Source organism: Embiotoca jacksoni, unplaced genomic scaffold (assembly GCF_022577435.1).
Source record: "Embiotoca jacksoni isolate LCO1_2020_lvr unplaced genomic scaffold, fEmbJac1.0.p SCAF_32, whole genome shotgun sequence".
NCBI classification, from domain to species: Eukaryota; Metazoa; Chordata; class Actinopteri; family Embiotocidae; genus Embiotoca; species Embiotoca jacksoni.
In genome coordinates, this window is record NW_027185384.1 from 3,909,784 (window position 1) to 3,927,042 (window position 17,259).

Sequence of the window (17,259 nt, forward strand, 5' to 3'; positions counted from 1 at the left end):
GGGCAGCGTGTCAGAGTCACGGCTTTATCTCAGTGAAGTGTTAAAAACCATGTGCTTTAGGACAACGAAAACATGAGGAAAAGCAAGTGGTTAGGATGAGAGGGGGAAAAAAAACCCCCACCTTATCAGGGAAAAACAACATGCGAACAAACAGACAAAACGGAAAAATACCCATTCACGTTGTCTTGTCCAGCGACGGTCAAACCCTGGCCATGTGCGTGATGGTCCATAACTTACGCCTTTTGCCCCTCCTCTAGCCTCCTTACAAGGACTTCACAGCCTTCGTACTTTGTCTCATGCGCTCCGTCAGCTGAAGCGTGTCATCAAGACACGCTGCAGGTAGAGATTGCAGGTAGACCTTAAAACTTCTGCCTACTTTCAACACATGAATTGAGTGGTTTTAGGAACAAAGCGTCATCGTTACATTATTTTTGATTTGTATTCTGCCAGATCCGTTTTTTATCTGATCAAACTTTTATTTCTTTGAGATTTTCTTCTGATAGTTTAGATGAATGCAAACTGGTGGTTTGTTCAAAAACGACGCGTCCTGTCAAACAGGTTGGATTTGCTGTTTTTTCTAGCCCCCCCATGATACTGTCAAAATCCTTCTCTAAAAGCAAAGGAATCTCACTGAACACTGCCCCCTCCCTCCCTTCCCTCCTCCCACACACACACACACACACACACAATTATTTCATAGTTTCAGCACTAGCCAAAGCGTCTTGAGCAAAGGTAGCTTCGGTGCATTAACAGTGCAGGCAGGGAGGCGTGGATCGTGGGGGAAATGGTGAATGTAAAAGGCCATTAAGAGGCTCCCCGTGTGTCTGTGTGCACGCGCATGAGTCGGAGCCTGATGATGGATGGAGTGTGCTGACGTGTGCAGCCCAGTGGACTGTGAGACTGGACATGGCTGGTCTCTCTCCGTCCCCCTCCATCTCTTTTCTCCCACTCTCTGCCTCACTCCCTCTTTGCTTCACTTCCTCAGGGCCAAGCATGTCACGTCGCCACCGCTCACCCTCACTCCTTTCTCTCTCTCTCTCTCCCCCTCCTCGTCTAGTTTCGCTCTCCCCTGCTCTCTGACATTTAGTGGCGTTGCAGGGCAAACAGCAGCTTTAACACATCAGACATATTTGTATTAGGCCTACCTGTCGTCTGCTCAAAGCCAAAGGTACGGGACGGTAATCAGTTAAGCCAGTCTGTCCATCGCAATTCATCACTGTTGGAATTTGGGTATAGTCGCAGGTGAGTGAAGGGATAAATGAGATTTTTGAAATAGAATAAAAGATGGAAGTTAGCTCACTTTGACAGCTCAGCAGGTGCATGTAATACCAAGAAAAAAACAGAGCCAGAGTAGAGAAAGCCACACACAGCACCCCCGTGCCTGTAACTGTACACTTGGCATGCGGGGTGGTACATTTAAATCATCATAATGAGCAATGCACGAACCTGATGAGGCTGTAAATAAGCCATTTAACATTTGTCTTCATGAATACATGAGAAGTGATGGAAACAAAAGAAAAATGTGTTATTGTGATCCCCATTTAAAAACAAATGTCATTACAGGCATCGTACAATAACTGATGAGGTAGACCTCTTCTGAGGTGCACAGATGGTTAATTTGAATGTGAGGGAATTTTGTACAGAAGTACTTTCCTTTCTGGGAAATGCATCATGCAGACAGTTAACATTCCCAAACACTCTCAAGCATCCTCCTCCTCGTCCAGGTTGTCTTTCAGGGCTCCTTTTGGATCCTTCTCAGGCAAACATTTATTAAGATCTTTCATTCAGTCTGTCATAATTCATTCTGGCACCCGCTCTGTCTGTTCTGGGTTTATTTTACCTTGCCATGACTGTTTGATTCCTCGCAGAGGAAGACTTTCAGGGTTTCAGGGATGTTCCTCCTTATTCAATCAAGCACACTGTCACAGAGTAGGGAGTGCGTTGCCAGGCAACTATGAGAACCCAGTGATAAGGTTCAAATGGTGTTCCTGTGTCTGCAGAGAGCTTACCAACTCTGTCTACATCACTGCTTCACAGGATTGATGATTCTTAATTTTGGCAAACACATTTTGTTACATATTGATAGTCAGTTTAACTATTAGAAATTGATATACACTGTCTGACAGGTGTCATCCGACTGTAATACAGCTGCTTTTTGACCCACTTGGGTCTAAAGTTTTACTCTTTTTTCAATGTTGATTGACTGCAATGTGGTCCCCTCTTGGAATAGCAAGGACATGCACATGGATGAATATGACATCAAAATGGAAATCTATATACAAGTGTATTGGCCGTTTCATTAATATTGGTCATTTAATTAATTTAATAATTTTATATTAATGTGTTTATGTAATTCTAGATATTTCAAGGTTCTAAAGGTTGTGCAACAGGTTTTTACTTTCAGATTAGGCTAATTTTGGTTTGAAATTAATAAATAAAACAGGGCCGAGAAGTCCATAAATACAGATGTGTTGTCTAAACGAGTTGGTGTACTGTGCTGAGGAAAATGCAACATACTGTGGCCGGCACTTCTCCGTAGATTTAAAATTTGAGTCGTCAAGTAGGGGAAAGAATGGTGACCATGACATATCATACTCCTGTACTCTAAGGTGCATTATGATGGCGGTATATGCTGAGTGCAATCTTACAATGTAATAGGTTATGTTGCTTTACAAATCATACCTCTGCTCTATTATGTTTGAATGGTTTACAAGCTCGAGGAACCATGTCAGACATGTAAAATGTTGTATTTGTTGTTACTGATGCTGCACAGGCTAGAGGCGGAGAAGGCCCGGGCATCAGCGCAGGCTCAGGCTGAAGCCCAGTCCCAAGTCCAGGATGAAGTGTCCAAGATCCTGTCTGTGGAGCGGGCCATAGCCCAAGAGAGCCTCCAGCAGGCTGTTATAAGAGAGAGGATCACCACTGAGGACGAGAGGATCCGTGCTCAGCTATATGTAAGTCTCCCCACAAAACTGAGTGGATATACAGCAATTACTGTGAATTTTGATTTCCTGTACATGCCCTGGGATTACTTCTCACAGTCAAAACACATGCAGGTTAGAAGAATTGGCTTTTAGGCAGGTATGAATGAGTGTGAATGGTTGCTGACTGTGTGTGAGCCCTGTGATTGGCTGGTTGCCTTTCCAGGTTGTATCCTGCCTCTCGCCCAAAGTCAGCAGCTTCCAGCAGCATGTGACCTTCTAAAGGATAAGTAAGTTCACCAGATGGATGAAAATCTGCACCACAGTATCAAACAGACATTTTAATCATATAAACATATTCTTTTGTACGTGTCATGTGCAACAGAAGTGCCACCAGGGCGTACCCAATGAAATACAGAGACAAATTTATCCTGAATTACAGGCATATATGCTTTTCAAACAGGTTAAAATTGGTGATGGTTTTCCAGCTCCAAGATTGTAGATTTAACTGTTTGAAATATGAAATGGCAGAATAAATAAAAAGGCAGACTTATATTAAATTAGACACAGACTTAAAATCTGTTTGTGACAACGTAAGTTTTGGTCGGTACTGTAATGACAATGCTGGCAGCTATGGCTACGGCATGGGGGCTGTGTCACAGGAAACATATGTCCAAAGTAAAAGCTCGGCAGTAGAAGTTCTGAAAAATTCAAAATAAAAGTTGGAATATTGTTTTTTTCCTTACCTTTTTTTTCCCCCTCACACTCACATCCACGAACCACTCAAAATTGCTCCGTGAAACACTTTTAGGTCACGAACCACAATTTGAGAAGCACTAATTCACATCGTACAAACTCACAGGACAACTTCGGTTCACTTTTAACATCCTACAGTCTCAAACAGTAAGTAAACATCTCTATGCTGTAGATATTGTTGTCCTCTTTTAAATCCCTGCCTGTTCATTCTGCTGTTATGATGAAATATACCTTCTATGGGCAGCCTGTGCCTTTGTTTCCTGTAAATTGCCCTTGTAAACATTGTCAGATGAGCATTTCTTAGCGCGCGCACACACACAGGCAGTGTATTGTTTTCAAAAATAAAACACATTTTCCCCGGAGTCTGGCTGCTGTTTACAAACCTATGCTATTGATTATATAGCTCATTTCACACGCTCATCGCCATAATAGAAAAATGAATCATTTTGTTGAAAGAGAGGGAGAAGGAGAGGAGCGTTGACGTGATTCCTCGCTGCAGGACAAGTGTATATGAGGGATTCCTCATTTGGAACGGTGCTCAGATCGAAGGCAAAAAACAAAGGCAGAGAGGGAAGGAGGGAAGGAGAGGGGGGGGGAGGGAAGGAGAGACAGAGAGAGAGAGAGAGAGAGAGAGAGAGAGAGAGAGAGAGATATGATGTGATGGGTTTTTTCCTTTCAGCATCTGTGAAGAAAAGTGTTTCAGTCAGAAGTTTTCTGTAATTTCATTTCAGTTGTTTTTCATGAAGAGGGAGACGGGACAAATTAGGTCACACCTGCTTTCTATACGTTATGAGAAGCAGCATAGTGGGTGGTTTGTCTCACTGAAGTGTCACCAAGAAGAGTCCTTGTGCATATCATTGACTGCATCTCCCTGAAGTACAAACTCCCTGTTAAGAGAACTTTTCCTCCTATAAAGCTATCGCTTGTAGCCCCAAGGCTAACCTTGGGCCATGAGCAGCCTTTGAAACTATAGCTGGAAACCACCGCAGTGACTTTACATTCAGTAACAGACAGAGTACGTGCACACAATCGTATACGGTCTTTGTTTCATTCTTTGTCTGAAACTTATATTTTCCTCATGAATCCAGTTGATAGTTTCTTTTCTCCCTCGACTTTGACTCTTTAAAGCTAAAGAATCATCGTCAGAGGGTTTTTCCTCCTTTAGAATTATGTATGTGTGTCTGTGTGATAATTTCTTCCATTTGAGCGTTCCTTTGGAGTGCCGGAGTTTTAATAGAATCCGACGGGTTATCAGTGGAGGCGCAGCGCCGTTCGCACCACTCATGTAATTGTCAAGTCAAGACGCTTCCACGCAGCCAATGTTCTTTTCAACTGGAAATGGACTTTTGTGTTTTAAAAGACAGCCTCTCGCCTGAGATGTCTCCCAGCCATTGTCATTTCACTCAGTGTTTGTCAAACTCCAGGATTGTCTGCTACCCACAGTGAACTCATCTTTCATGAACTATAAAACATGTTTGTCTTTTGTGTGTGTGTGTGTGTGTGTGTGTGTGTGTGCCTGTCTCTTTTTACTCAAAGACATGAAAAAAAGGCTAACTGCTAAGATATTCATCTTGAAATATGAGCATATGAATATATAGGCCTATAATTTTATTGCTCATTTTCGCCTGAGTTGATTTTTTTTAACTATCCCTCTCATCAGGTTCAAACCCACATCTGCACAAGGTACCCAGCAAATTAAATTTACCTGGTCGTAAAACACATAAGCATCAGTAATTGGAAGGCGAAACTGGTTCTGATTGCCGGGCAAAGTCAATAAGTTGATCGAGTAAGAGCTCCAGGGAGAAGTTATGGCCTGCTGTACTGAGCTCGTAATCTGGTGGCTGATAGAGCTTTCAGTGATTTGTTCAGTGCTGTTTCCCGTAAACCTGTTCACACCTCGTAAATCATCTCATAGGCTGAACTCATATGTTCCCCTTGACTAATTAACAGATTAAATCACACTGATTTCCTTCTTTCCTGCTTTTATACATTATTTAACTTGTTGATTGAATCTCACTGCACAGAAAGTGTTCCGATTACATTCTAGTGTTGAACACGCCAATCATTTTGATACAGCTTGTAATGAGAGTCAGATGGCATGCACATGCTTTAATGTGTTTATCTTAATTTAGCTGTGTAGCTAAAAAATAAAAGTGTAGCTCCACAACAGTGTAGTGTTGACAGTGTAGTGAGTGGTACACGTTATTCACTTTTTTATTTTTATTTGAGATAACTGAAACAAGTGAGTGTGTTTTGAAAACTGATGGATTTATCTTGGCCCACCGGCAGTTTTGGTGTCAGGAGAAATGACTGTTTTTTTCTATAGTGTGGAAAGTGAAGAAAGTTGGGAGAGTATTGACTACATGGGTAAACGTTGCATCAATCAATCTCTCTGTCTGTGACACTGTGGAGGACTTTTCTTTTCTTTGTTGGTTTAATCTGAACAGAAGAACGAAGGATCAAACATGACAGGAGACACGGGGATGTGAGCCGGAAGGGTTTATTAAAACAAGGTGATATCTTAAAATTTAACATCAACTGCAAAAAAGAATTGGAGAAACAGAGAAAGGCTGTGGCAAGAAATCAAAAGACTGGAAATTATTTTCTTGTAAAAATGTAGTCTGTGTATATGAATAAATACAGTTTATATATATACATATATATATATATATATGTATATATATACCTAAAAAAAAAAGGTTAAATGTGAAGTCAGAATTTGGATGCGGCGTTATTGCACCTGCGATTTTATTTCACTTTAAATTGTTTTAACTGAATGCGAGTTGACCTGAACCCTGCTCTCATGTTCATTGCCACCCAAAAATAAAAAACAAACCTTTGTCTGTGGCAGCTGTAGCTCTTGTGTTCTTTGTCCAGCCCGGTATTGATTTAGTGCCCCTCATTAAGATACAGGTCACGGTGAGCAGCAGGACCCCCATGCAGTCCCTCCTCTACTTCACACACAATGAGGGCAACGCCATGTGCAGTAAATGTCTCCCCACGCTCACCTATAATGGCCATAACCTCCACAACCACAGCGGCACCAATTACAGTGACACCCATTCTAGAGATTTTCCCTGAGGACATTGGGTCAGACTGAGGCCGGGCATCATTTAGTGTTTATTGATTTAGATTCTGCTGGTTTTGGTTCTGATTCTGAATTTTAGCGTATTCCAGTTCTGATTTATGGTTAAGAGATATCAAATTATGTAGAAAACTAAACAAATCCATGTGAAGCCACCAGTTTATGATTATTTTTGTTTTTACAAAGGATGAGAGGAATATAAACATTTGTCACGCACAATGTGCACTGTTTCATGCTCATTTCACGTCTTGTATTTAAGTTTAGTTTCCCTGTGAATCCCCTCTTTTTTTAAATTTTTTTTTAATAATCACCAGAAACAAATATGAAGGGTTTGCCCTCCTTTTTACCTGCTCGTTAAACCACGGGCATGTCAAAGCAAACTAGTTCTCTACATCCACGTTATGCACCAAGCCAGTATCCAAACATGTCATCTCATCCATGTACGTTTCCTGATGAATCACACGTGCAGCCGCAGCCCTGAACAGAGTGTGTACCACCCTGGTGGGAACGCCTGTCTCTCAGGCTTTTCCACCACCAGTCATTGCTTTCCCCCCGTCAGGCTGACTGGCAGCAGCCAGCCAGCAAGTCTACCGGTAATTGAAACTTCACAGTAGTGTGGGCAGGGCTGTGTGTGTGTTGTCATCGCCACTGATGTTGGGTTTCTGGGGTTCTGTTGTCTGGGGGGGGGGGCATGTTCAGTGTCGGCGAGCACACATGTTCTGCCACTCGGGGGGAACCACGGTGAAGGAAAGAGGGACACTGGCATACACATGGGGTTGACGTTCGTTAAAAGCGCGGCAGTAAATATGAGATTTCTGCATCTACGCATGTCACATTAAAAAGTACAAAAAAATGAAAATACCACAAGCTATTGGAGGGATATAAGCCGACGTAATTTTTATTGAAAGATTGACATGTGAATGAGCCTTAGTTTTTGTAAAGTGTAATTTTTTTGTTTCACTCTTTATTCTCTTGGCTGCTTGTCCAGAGCAGCAGAGGAACAAAAAAAAAAAAAGCTTCATCATCTTAGCCGGGTGTGGGAGAACTGATTGGTAGCTCCGTGCGTTCAAGATGGCCTCGTTGTGAACCCCGAGTTAGATAACAGGTCAATTACTGTTTGATTACAAAGCAACATAAGTACGTGATTCTTTTTAGTAGATACCAGCTGACGACTAAGCAGAACAGACCAGGATATGAATGAGCTAAATTTAGATAACATCTTGTCTTCAGGTGCTGACAAATCAGGGGTTTCTGATGGAGATATACTTGCACAGGGCATGAATGAGTCATAACTCTCTTATTCACAGTGTACGTCCATCTGTCAGTTCACACATGTGTGTTTTAATGAAATCGTAGACCTCCGCCGTCCCCTCTTTGGATTTTCAACAACTCTGCTCCCTGTGGAGCCAAACTGGTCCAGTGGTCAATCAATCACCGGCCATAGTGTTTCACCCAGACACAGGCTTTAACCCTGAGGCAGACTTTTCAATCAAACCCAGAGTCATCAATCTTTTCTTTGCTCCAAACACTTTGGGTGCGGCGATGGTTTTGTCTGCTGTTGGCAACCGGCTCAAAACAACCAAATCTAATGTTTACTTTTGTTAAGCTAACACTCTCATTGAAGGCAACTACTATGCCAATTAGACAGTATCATTGTTTAGCCCACCGTCCTTGATGTAAATGGGGTGCTGTTTAACTGCATAGGGATACAGTTGAACTTTTTTTACAAACTGCAGCCATCAGAAAGTTTAAAAAATAACTTCAATTGCCTTCATAAAGGATTTAATGTTTGACTGTTTTAGCTCTAGCAAGGTGTACCAAAAAAAACAAACCCTGGGTTTACTGAATCACCTGCAAATTTCTTATCATTTTACTAATTAACATAGAAGTACAGGTTTTTGTCTTTCATATCATGTTTAAGCATATTTGGATGAGCTGAAGAGCACACACACACACACACACACACACACACACACACACACACACACACACGCACGCACGCACGCACGCACGCACGCACTCGCACACAGACACACACCCCTCCCATACCGGCAACCAAACGGCACTCCAGGCTTGTCAGTGAATCCAGGCATGCCCCCCAAAAATATGCTCTCTTTGAGGTCTAATATCTAATTAATTATGGAATTGATTTCAGAAGGACCGCCAGAACGCTGGTTAGAAGGAGTTAATTAAGCAAATGACGCCATAATGACTTGTGAAGAAAATGCATTGAATTTGTATTTCATGAGAAAAGTTGACGCCTTTGGAATGGGGGTCTTTTGGCTCCAGGGTTTTTTTGAAACCAGCCCCAAGTAGCTTTCGGTGGTATTACTCTTTAAAGCACCTGCGCATTAGTTTCACTTTTCAGACCGGCAGGCTGCGTCCATTTTTCTATTCAGTCTATAGGTACAGCCTCGTTGTAGTCCACGTACAGTATTTGTTCATTTTTGTCACTTTTGCTCAAAGCTACATGCAGCTTAAAAAATTGATGAGGCCCAAAAAGAGCAGAATGCAACATGTGCAGATATTGTGTTGAGAGCTGTGTTCCACCTATCAGCCCTGTAGTTGTTTATCATGCTTTTGTCGCTCCCTCACACACACACACACACACACACACACACACACACACACACACACACACACACATATATACACATCCCAGCCCGTAATGTGATGTTACATGATTTTTTTTTCCACCACCTCTGCTTGCACAGCCAGGGATAATGCAGCATACCAAAAATATTTGCTCGCTCCTGACACACACACACACACACACACACACACACACACACACACCATGTCCATCCTGTCAGAGCTCACAGAAAATCAGTACCTACTCTTTCCTTAAACTGTGTTCCATTTGATGCTTGGCTGGCTTGAAAATGACTTTGGGTAAAGCTTAACATTTTTAATGCAACAAGCCCCCCGCCACCCCTTCTGTTCACTCTGGTAGTCCTCCCTTTTCCATCCCTCGCAAAAACTGCAGGCTCCAGCAAATGTCCAGCTTTTTCTTTTTTTTGAGGATCTTGTATACTTCAGTTGCGCACTGTTGCATTTTAGATACAGACGACTGGACCCGGCTGATAATGGACCGACAATTTAATTTCCCAGGTATTAAAGGAGACTTGCTGGGTTTTGAATTGGTGCCCGTTGGTGGTATTAAAAAAAAAAAAAAAAAAGATAAAAAAGAACAGTCAGAAAGAAAAAAAAAAAGCATTTCTTTCTCTCAATGTATTATTTTTTCTCTTCACATCACAGAGTATATGGAAGATTGAGGGGAGAAAAGGTCCTCGTGTCTTTTACGTTTGAATCAGATAAAAAGAGCTCGTGGTACACTGTGATTTACATATATTTTGTATTTGCTCAGCTCGCCAAGGACACATTCCATCCTATCTTTAACTACAGTTCTCTGAGCTGCTGTACGAGTAACACCTGTCAGCATACTGGATTTAAGAGAGGTCTAAGTCAGTCTGATTATTATGAAGTTTAGAGAGATTTTTCATGTGTTTTTGCTCCGCAGATGGATCAGTGAAGGGGTTAGGATGTTGTGGGAAAGATCATAGATCGGGTTTAGACTTTAAAACTGAATGTAAAATCACCAACATGCCAGAGAATCTGGATTAGAGTGTTTCTCTCATTTGTGAAGCACAAAATGTTGCATCTTGATCATTTGTAGGGCCACACACTGGCATAGTATTAAACAGACCCCATGCAGATAAACATTTTTTTTTTTAACACTTTAGAAAGTCATTACTTATTTATCACTTACAAAATAAAGCACTTGGTGTGAGATTTTTTATTTATTTATTCATCTTCAAAACCTACTTTAGCAACTACACTAAAGCTTTGATAAAGAATGTGTAGAATGTCTGCTCTCTTTCTGGATATTTATGCAAACATCTAAGAGAATACGTTATTTTGCGTTTTCATGGGGTTTTGTTTTGCTGTCGAGTGTCTTTCTGGCCAGAAGGTAACGCGCTCTATTCAAGTGAAATAAGTTTGATATTTACTCTTTTATTTTTCTTCTACGGCACCAAACACCATTGGTTCCTTAAAGAGAAAATCCTGCAGGGCACCGCTGATCATGTTGGCCCCTCTGTTTGTTTATTTACCCATTCATCTATGGCACACAATATGTCAGACATTATTGACTGGATGTGGATGGAAGTCATTGTAAGAAAGTCAATGGCATGACAGCACTACACTCCAACATGATTAGATTTTCATTGACAGATCCAAAAGTGAAGTTGCAATCACAGATCCAATAAGCAGACGCTAATAGTTGATTGAGGGAAAATTTACTTCAGCTTTAAGAATATGTCAGTGTGTGAGGTCGAGGTCTTCTTTGTGTTTGTCTGGATGTTTGTCTGTTTTCTCAATGGACACAGCACAATTAAATATCAGCTTAACCAAGCAGATATTCTGTCTGCACCACTGTATTTTTGATAGTTTCTCACTGGCATTGACTCTGTCTCTCTATATTCATTGTTATGCCCTCACCGTCTCATCTCGGAGGATGTCGGCTCGACCATCCTTTACATATTGGCGGCAGTCCTTCACCCCTACTCAGGGTGTGGTGGCCACACGCCGTGCCAAGTATTAAGGTTATGCGGGAGGTTAGGCTCTAATTGGCAGTGCCTGTGGCTGGCACTTTGCGCCAGGTACTAACCCTGTCGGCTAATTGGCACTGCGAGCGGCTAGCGGCAGGGGTTGGATATGGCAGCGCTTCGATTGATGGATGGATACCGGTGTCGGCAAAGCTTCTTTTTCTGACAAGAGTGCTTGTACAGTCAATTTAATGCCTCAGCTTCACTGGACGGTCAATGTATGTGCACATGCGTGTACATTTTGTTATAAAAATGTTGTAAATCTCACTAGAATGATCTTATTGTGCCATGTGCTTTCTCATCCTTTAGTGAGGCACTGATTTTGCTTATGGAAGCAGCAGCTACTTTACCCAGTAACATTTCCAGAAACTGAAAAATTCCAAGCAACAACAAAAGATTCAAGAAGTATTTTAAGTCAGATTTTTCAGATGTACTGTCTCACCTTCCTACTTTGAACAGACACTACTGCTAAAGATACAGACAGCTGGGAAATGAATAGTTCCAACCTCTTTGCATTCTGTAGTGTTATAGAGTTTTGTCAGTAGATCTGTTTCTGATTCTCTCTTTTACTTGGCATATCTGACAGTTAACCAGCCAGATATCGAAGTGCAAAGGTTAGAAAAGCGAGCACCCCGAGTTCACCCCGACAAAGCACTCTCTGCGAAAGTGTGCGGCTCAGTTCAGTAGGTATATTGGATGTGTAATATGACACGTATTTTCTCCTGAGCTTGTCCCTTTCATTTTCCTGGTCTTTCTCTGTGTTTTCCCTCTTGGCTCTGACAGGAGAGTGGTATTAATGAGGTTCTACGGAAGTGAACAGTCAGCTCAGCTAATGGCGCTAGAGGGAGCGATTTTGATTGAACGACGGAAAGAACTTCAACATATGGAGGGAAACAAAGATCAGACGGGAGTCAAGAAGGCGGTGAACGTCAGAAAATCTGGGTGAGATATAGAAGCTGCAAGAAAGTGGAAAGGTGAGAACAGATAGGGGAATAAATAGAGACGCGTGAGAAGAGCAGACAATAGAGAAACAGATATTGATTCACAGAGCAGTTTTCAGAACAAAGTTGCAAAAGGAAATTATGAAACAAACCAATCCACAGTAGCACTTAAAACTACATTAAAAAAAAAAAAAAAAAAAAAAAGTCAAATAGGAACTGTGTAGTACTGTGTAGAACTATTTAACAGTTTTGTCCTGTCTTATCGCCTTGAAGTTCTTTTTGGTGACAACTAACATTTAGTAAGTAGGGCATCAGGGAAATCGGAAAAGGCATATATTGGTCCGAAGAGTGGATTAAAGGTGACCCTGAATCTGCTGACAAGGGCTTGATAGGCAGAAGCTGAAGGTGGACTGTTGCCCCCCTCCCAGCTTTATCAGGCCTGGGAAGACCACCTGCTGCTGGGTGGAATGAATATGCATTAATCCGCAGCGCGAGCACACATGGCGGACATTATGCCCACGGTCATAATCATGCAGCCACTGACACATACGCTCTGATGTTCTTAAGCATGGACCTGTAAAGATTCACATGCTGCTCGGGTCTTCCACAAGGTCCGGTGTCAGCAACACATCCCGAGGCTGTGTCTTTGTCTCCCTGCATGTTTCCCGCTCTCATCTTCCCTTCAACATTCTCTCCTCACCTTCTTTATAGGTTATATAGCTATAGGTTGTTCTACCGTTTGTCAGTCCCCCACTAACTCTCTCATTAACTTTGCTCCCGAGGGACATCTGTTGTCCAAAGGCAATATGGCTTTTTCCACTCTCAGGTCATTCACCGTGTCCTCTGCCTGTCAACTAAAGGAATTTTCTGCCATTGGTTTATGTATGTGACTGAATATATACGAGCCGTCTCCACACTTGTTTACATGTGCCACCTTCTGCTCTTTGTATCCATATATCCTCACTGATTGCTGTTGAACAGGTCAATAATTAATAATGATTGGAGGTTATATGTCCAGAAAAGGAAAATTCTTCTTCTTGAAAAAAAATAAGCAAATCATAGATTTTTGTGCTTGAATTTTAGTACACTTTGTCTTCGTATTTGACCAGTAGATCTCTGATTCATCAAGAGGCACGAGCTCTCATAATTGTTATCTTGTCCTGTGTAGGTGCAGCACTGCATTGTTGTTCTTGGCTTGGCCTCACTGGTTTCTCCTACCTTCTTGTATGTCTGTATCCACCTCTTGGTGAAAGCACCAATGCATCTTCTCCCTCCTTTTCACGCTCAACCTCTTTGTTCCCATGTCCCATTGTTCTCTACGCATGCCCCCCCCCCCCCCCCCCCCCCTGTTCCCATCTTGGCGAGACTTGCTTCATACACACCCTCCCCCCTCCCATGTCTTGGTAATGAACCCACAGCTCTTCATCTTTCCCCGTGTGTTGGACATGACAGATGACTGGGGACCTCCAGAGGTTCGCTCCCCAGGGCTCTAGATAAAGGCAACTCCAACCTCAAGATGATCAATCAATCGGTTTACACCATGGGCGCCTGATCAGCCAATTAATCAATCTGTGAGCTGAGCAGATGTTGTTGCTGTCCCTCAGCAGAGGAGCTGGCAGTGAATTGGTGGAGGTGGTGTCTCCAACAAAGGCTGAGGGGCTTGAAGTGTCTGAGTAGAAAGGAAAGGGATTTTTCATTTTCCTACCAGGATTTTAATCTTGTGCACTCACCGCTCCAACTTTCTGATCTGAAATCTGCCTTTTCATTTCTGACAACATCTTATGGACGCATGGCCCCAGTTATGATTGTCACAAACGGTACTGTTTATATGCTTGTTTACTAAAATGGTCTACTTTTGAAACATCTTCAGATTGGTGAGAGTTTCAGAAAATGATGTGAGCATGCGAGTGGGCTGCCGTGCCTGGCTCAGCATCATTAAAGCCAGCTGGATCAGATCAAGCCCCCTGTTGACCCCTGTCAATGAACTACAGACTCTACGGACGCTTCATTTTAATGTGTCCTTAAACAGCCAGCAGTTTTAAGATACAGGCACAAACATTGAGACACCCACACTCACCACCTACACCTCTTGGCCTTTGGTCCCTGTCCTCGTCAGGTCAGCCCTTTGACCCACGAGGTCATGGTGTCATTACTCACCGTGCTAAGAGTTCCCCAGGGAAGGTAATTTGTTATGCAGCCTGTGGCGCAAGTGTATTTTTCTTCGATGACCAGGGCATGTTTCTAAAGTTGTACAAGAGTTTCTACTTCATTACATACCTGTATACAAGTTGTAGTTTTGGGATAAGCAAAACAAATCTAAAATTAATTTTATATTTGATACAGTTACCTTTAAAAAGTGTTTTTATTTTAAATGTTATTTATTTAAAAATGCTAAAACCAGGTTCAAACGAATGAAACCCTGTCGGTAACATGTACAGACAAGTAACTAATCCATTGGACAGTTTTGATAATCTGCCACTGTTTCTAAAGCAGGATCTGCACACTGCTGCCGTTGTTGGTATTTTCTGTACACTGGATTTCTTTAAGCGTTTTCAACAACTTTGTAAAAATTCAACTTATTGAACTTACAAGTTGGATTTATTTTCTTTTGTGGTCTTACTGCATACTTAAACATGATTTTGACAATTATTGTCTTGATCAAAAGACAAATCAGGCCTCTTAAAATGTCCTGTTGATTTATGATGCTTTCTTACCGCATGCTAACTGCACCTTAAGTGGTCACTGTGCTTCAAAATGTTTGTTGGATTTTCTTAACAGCATCTGAACCATCTGCGATCAAGTGTTTGTCCTTTGGCGTTATCAGTCAATGTTAAGCCCATTAACTGACCGTGCCATATCAGACGTGATTACATCGCCCATAACCCTACCGTCTCCCGTGGAGACTAATGGCTAGCCATGAACCTAAGTGGTACTAGTGCTCAGTAAATCCTCTCGATGCTAATTAACCGGCCAAAGTGAATGGTTTCCAGTGGAGTTTTACAGCTACTGCTACAAGGACTTATGTTTTATTAGTAAAGCTAAGGGTAAATCGAATACTGCCAGTAAGGTCTGTGTTAGGTGATATCATTTTACACCCCATCGCTTATATTTGATCTGCCAGTGATGGCAGTGATAGCTTTTAACGATAGAGTTGCAATGGTTTTAAAGACAGTTATAGGGTGGGCCAAGATTCTTGGAAGGGATGAGTGTGAAACAGTTTTGAGTGTGTTGGCTAATTTTTGGCTTCAGAAAGTAAGAAACTGTTTTTCATCGCGCCCCCTAACCTGCCCCCTTCTTCCAAACTCCCAACAACTGTCAAAAGAGGGGGAACAAAAAAAAACAGTTCCTCCTCCAACTATCTTGTCATCCATATTCCATTCACACATTGACCCGTCTGTCTACACTACCTTTAATTTTCTGTGCTCCATGAACTTCCCATCCTCTCCCTCCATCCATCTCTAACCTCCCACATGCCACATACACCTCCATTGTGCTAATTAACACCAGAGCACGGTCACATTGTGCTGCCCTTTGACCCCCCTTCACCCCCCCCGTGCCTGCAGCATACAAGACTCGAGGCTTTGCGGCTTCTGTGTTAGTTTGTCACGGGGCCCTGTCGCACAAGTCTGTGATAGATGTGGCCTGGTGAACAGCTCTGACCCACCGTGCTGCAGCATTCGCTTGGATGGCGTAAGGGAGCATTGATTATGATGCTACTCGTGACAGGGGTGAATCAGGGCTGAGCTGATGGTGGCAGGGGGGAGACAAAAAAAAAGGCCGAGGTTATGGATGAGGTGCTGTTAGTTAATGTGACGAGATTTGATTTGTGCTGTATCGATCATGACATCACGCAAGATTATTTTCATCTAGCATGATTTATTAGCATGTAGCGGACATACAGTGAAACAGAGTCACTTTATTATATTATGATATAGAAGTCTCCATTATTGAGGTATGAAATGAAAAATGGAATTTGTACACAACTGCTAATAGCCATAATCAATTTTATTTTTTTTTCCTTCTAAAGCAATGAGAATTTGTATTTTTCTTGATGAAATGGTATTTATGCTTTTGGCAACTAGCATTGTGAACCTGTTTTAAATTGAATTATGCCATAAATCATTTTTTAAAATATTATTACAATATATAGTGCTTTACTTTTTCTTAACTCTAGACCACAGGAAAATACTCATTCATACACTTCTTGGGGCTATGAAAATCATGAGTACATTTTCCAAAATACAAAATACACTGGACGTGCCAGTCAAAGTTTTACTTTAGCAGCATCAATGCTATGAAGCCCTTCAGGTCATTGCCAAATATAAAAGTTAGTTCCATAAAGTTTTGTTATTGTGAAGTTAAATAAATTCTTATAATGAAATGGATAAAAAAAAAAAAAATGGAATCACTGGTGCTTTTATTCTGAAGCACCTTGCTCCTCTCGGGTCGATTTGCTGATGTAGTTTTTTTCTTCCAGTCAACAGATGGTTGGACAAAAACAGTTAGCTGTTCGCAGAAAATGAAACTGTTACCAGTCAGTGCACTGTTAAACACGAGAATTCATTCTCTGTGAGTGGAAAATCTGAAAGTTTTGACCTTTTGTTTAAACAAACGAACAGCTATTCGCTTGCTCCTGAGCTGTTAGCTGCAAGCTTTTTTGCATTTGCTGCTATGGAAAATATAAATTAAATATCTATTCGGGAGTGAGTGTATTGATATAAACATTGTAAATATATAGTTGTGATACTGAAGTGATTTAGATATATTTGTCCACCCCAAAAGGATACTAGAAAGTTTTATCCTTTCAGGCCTCTCAAAGCTGATAAAAGAAACAATTTAAAAATGACATCATTTAAATTACTTACATCTCACTTGCTAACATCACCGGTTAAAACTGCAGTCTTTATTTCGTTGTGTTTTGTGTCTCCATGGTGCCTCAAGAGTTGACA

The 17,259-nt window shown here is 41.7% G+C and overlaps 1 protein-coding gene across 4 annotated transcripts in view; it reads left to right on the top strand.

The window, feature by feature from the left end:
- Positions 1 to 17,259, top strand: part of chchd3a (coiled-coil-helix-coiled-coil-helix domain containing 3a) — a 69,761-nt gene that overhangs the window by 17,534 nt on the left and 34,968 nt on the right. For all 4 annotated transcript variants that reach the window (XM_069164898.1, XM_069164899.1, XM_069164895.1 and 1 more), the window contains one exon: positions 2,774 to 2,954. In XM_069164898.1, coding sequence (XP_069020999.1) covers positions 2,774 to 2,954 — 181 coding nt within the window. The remainder of the gene's footprint in view (positions 1 to 2,773; positions 2,955 to 17,259) is intronic.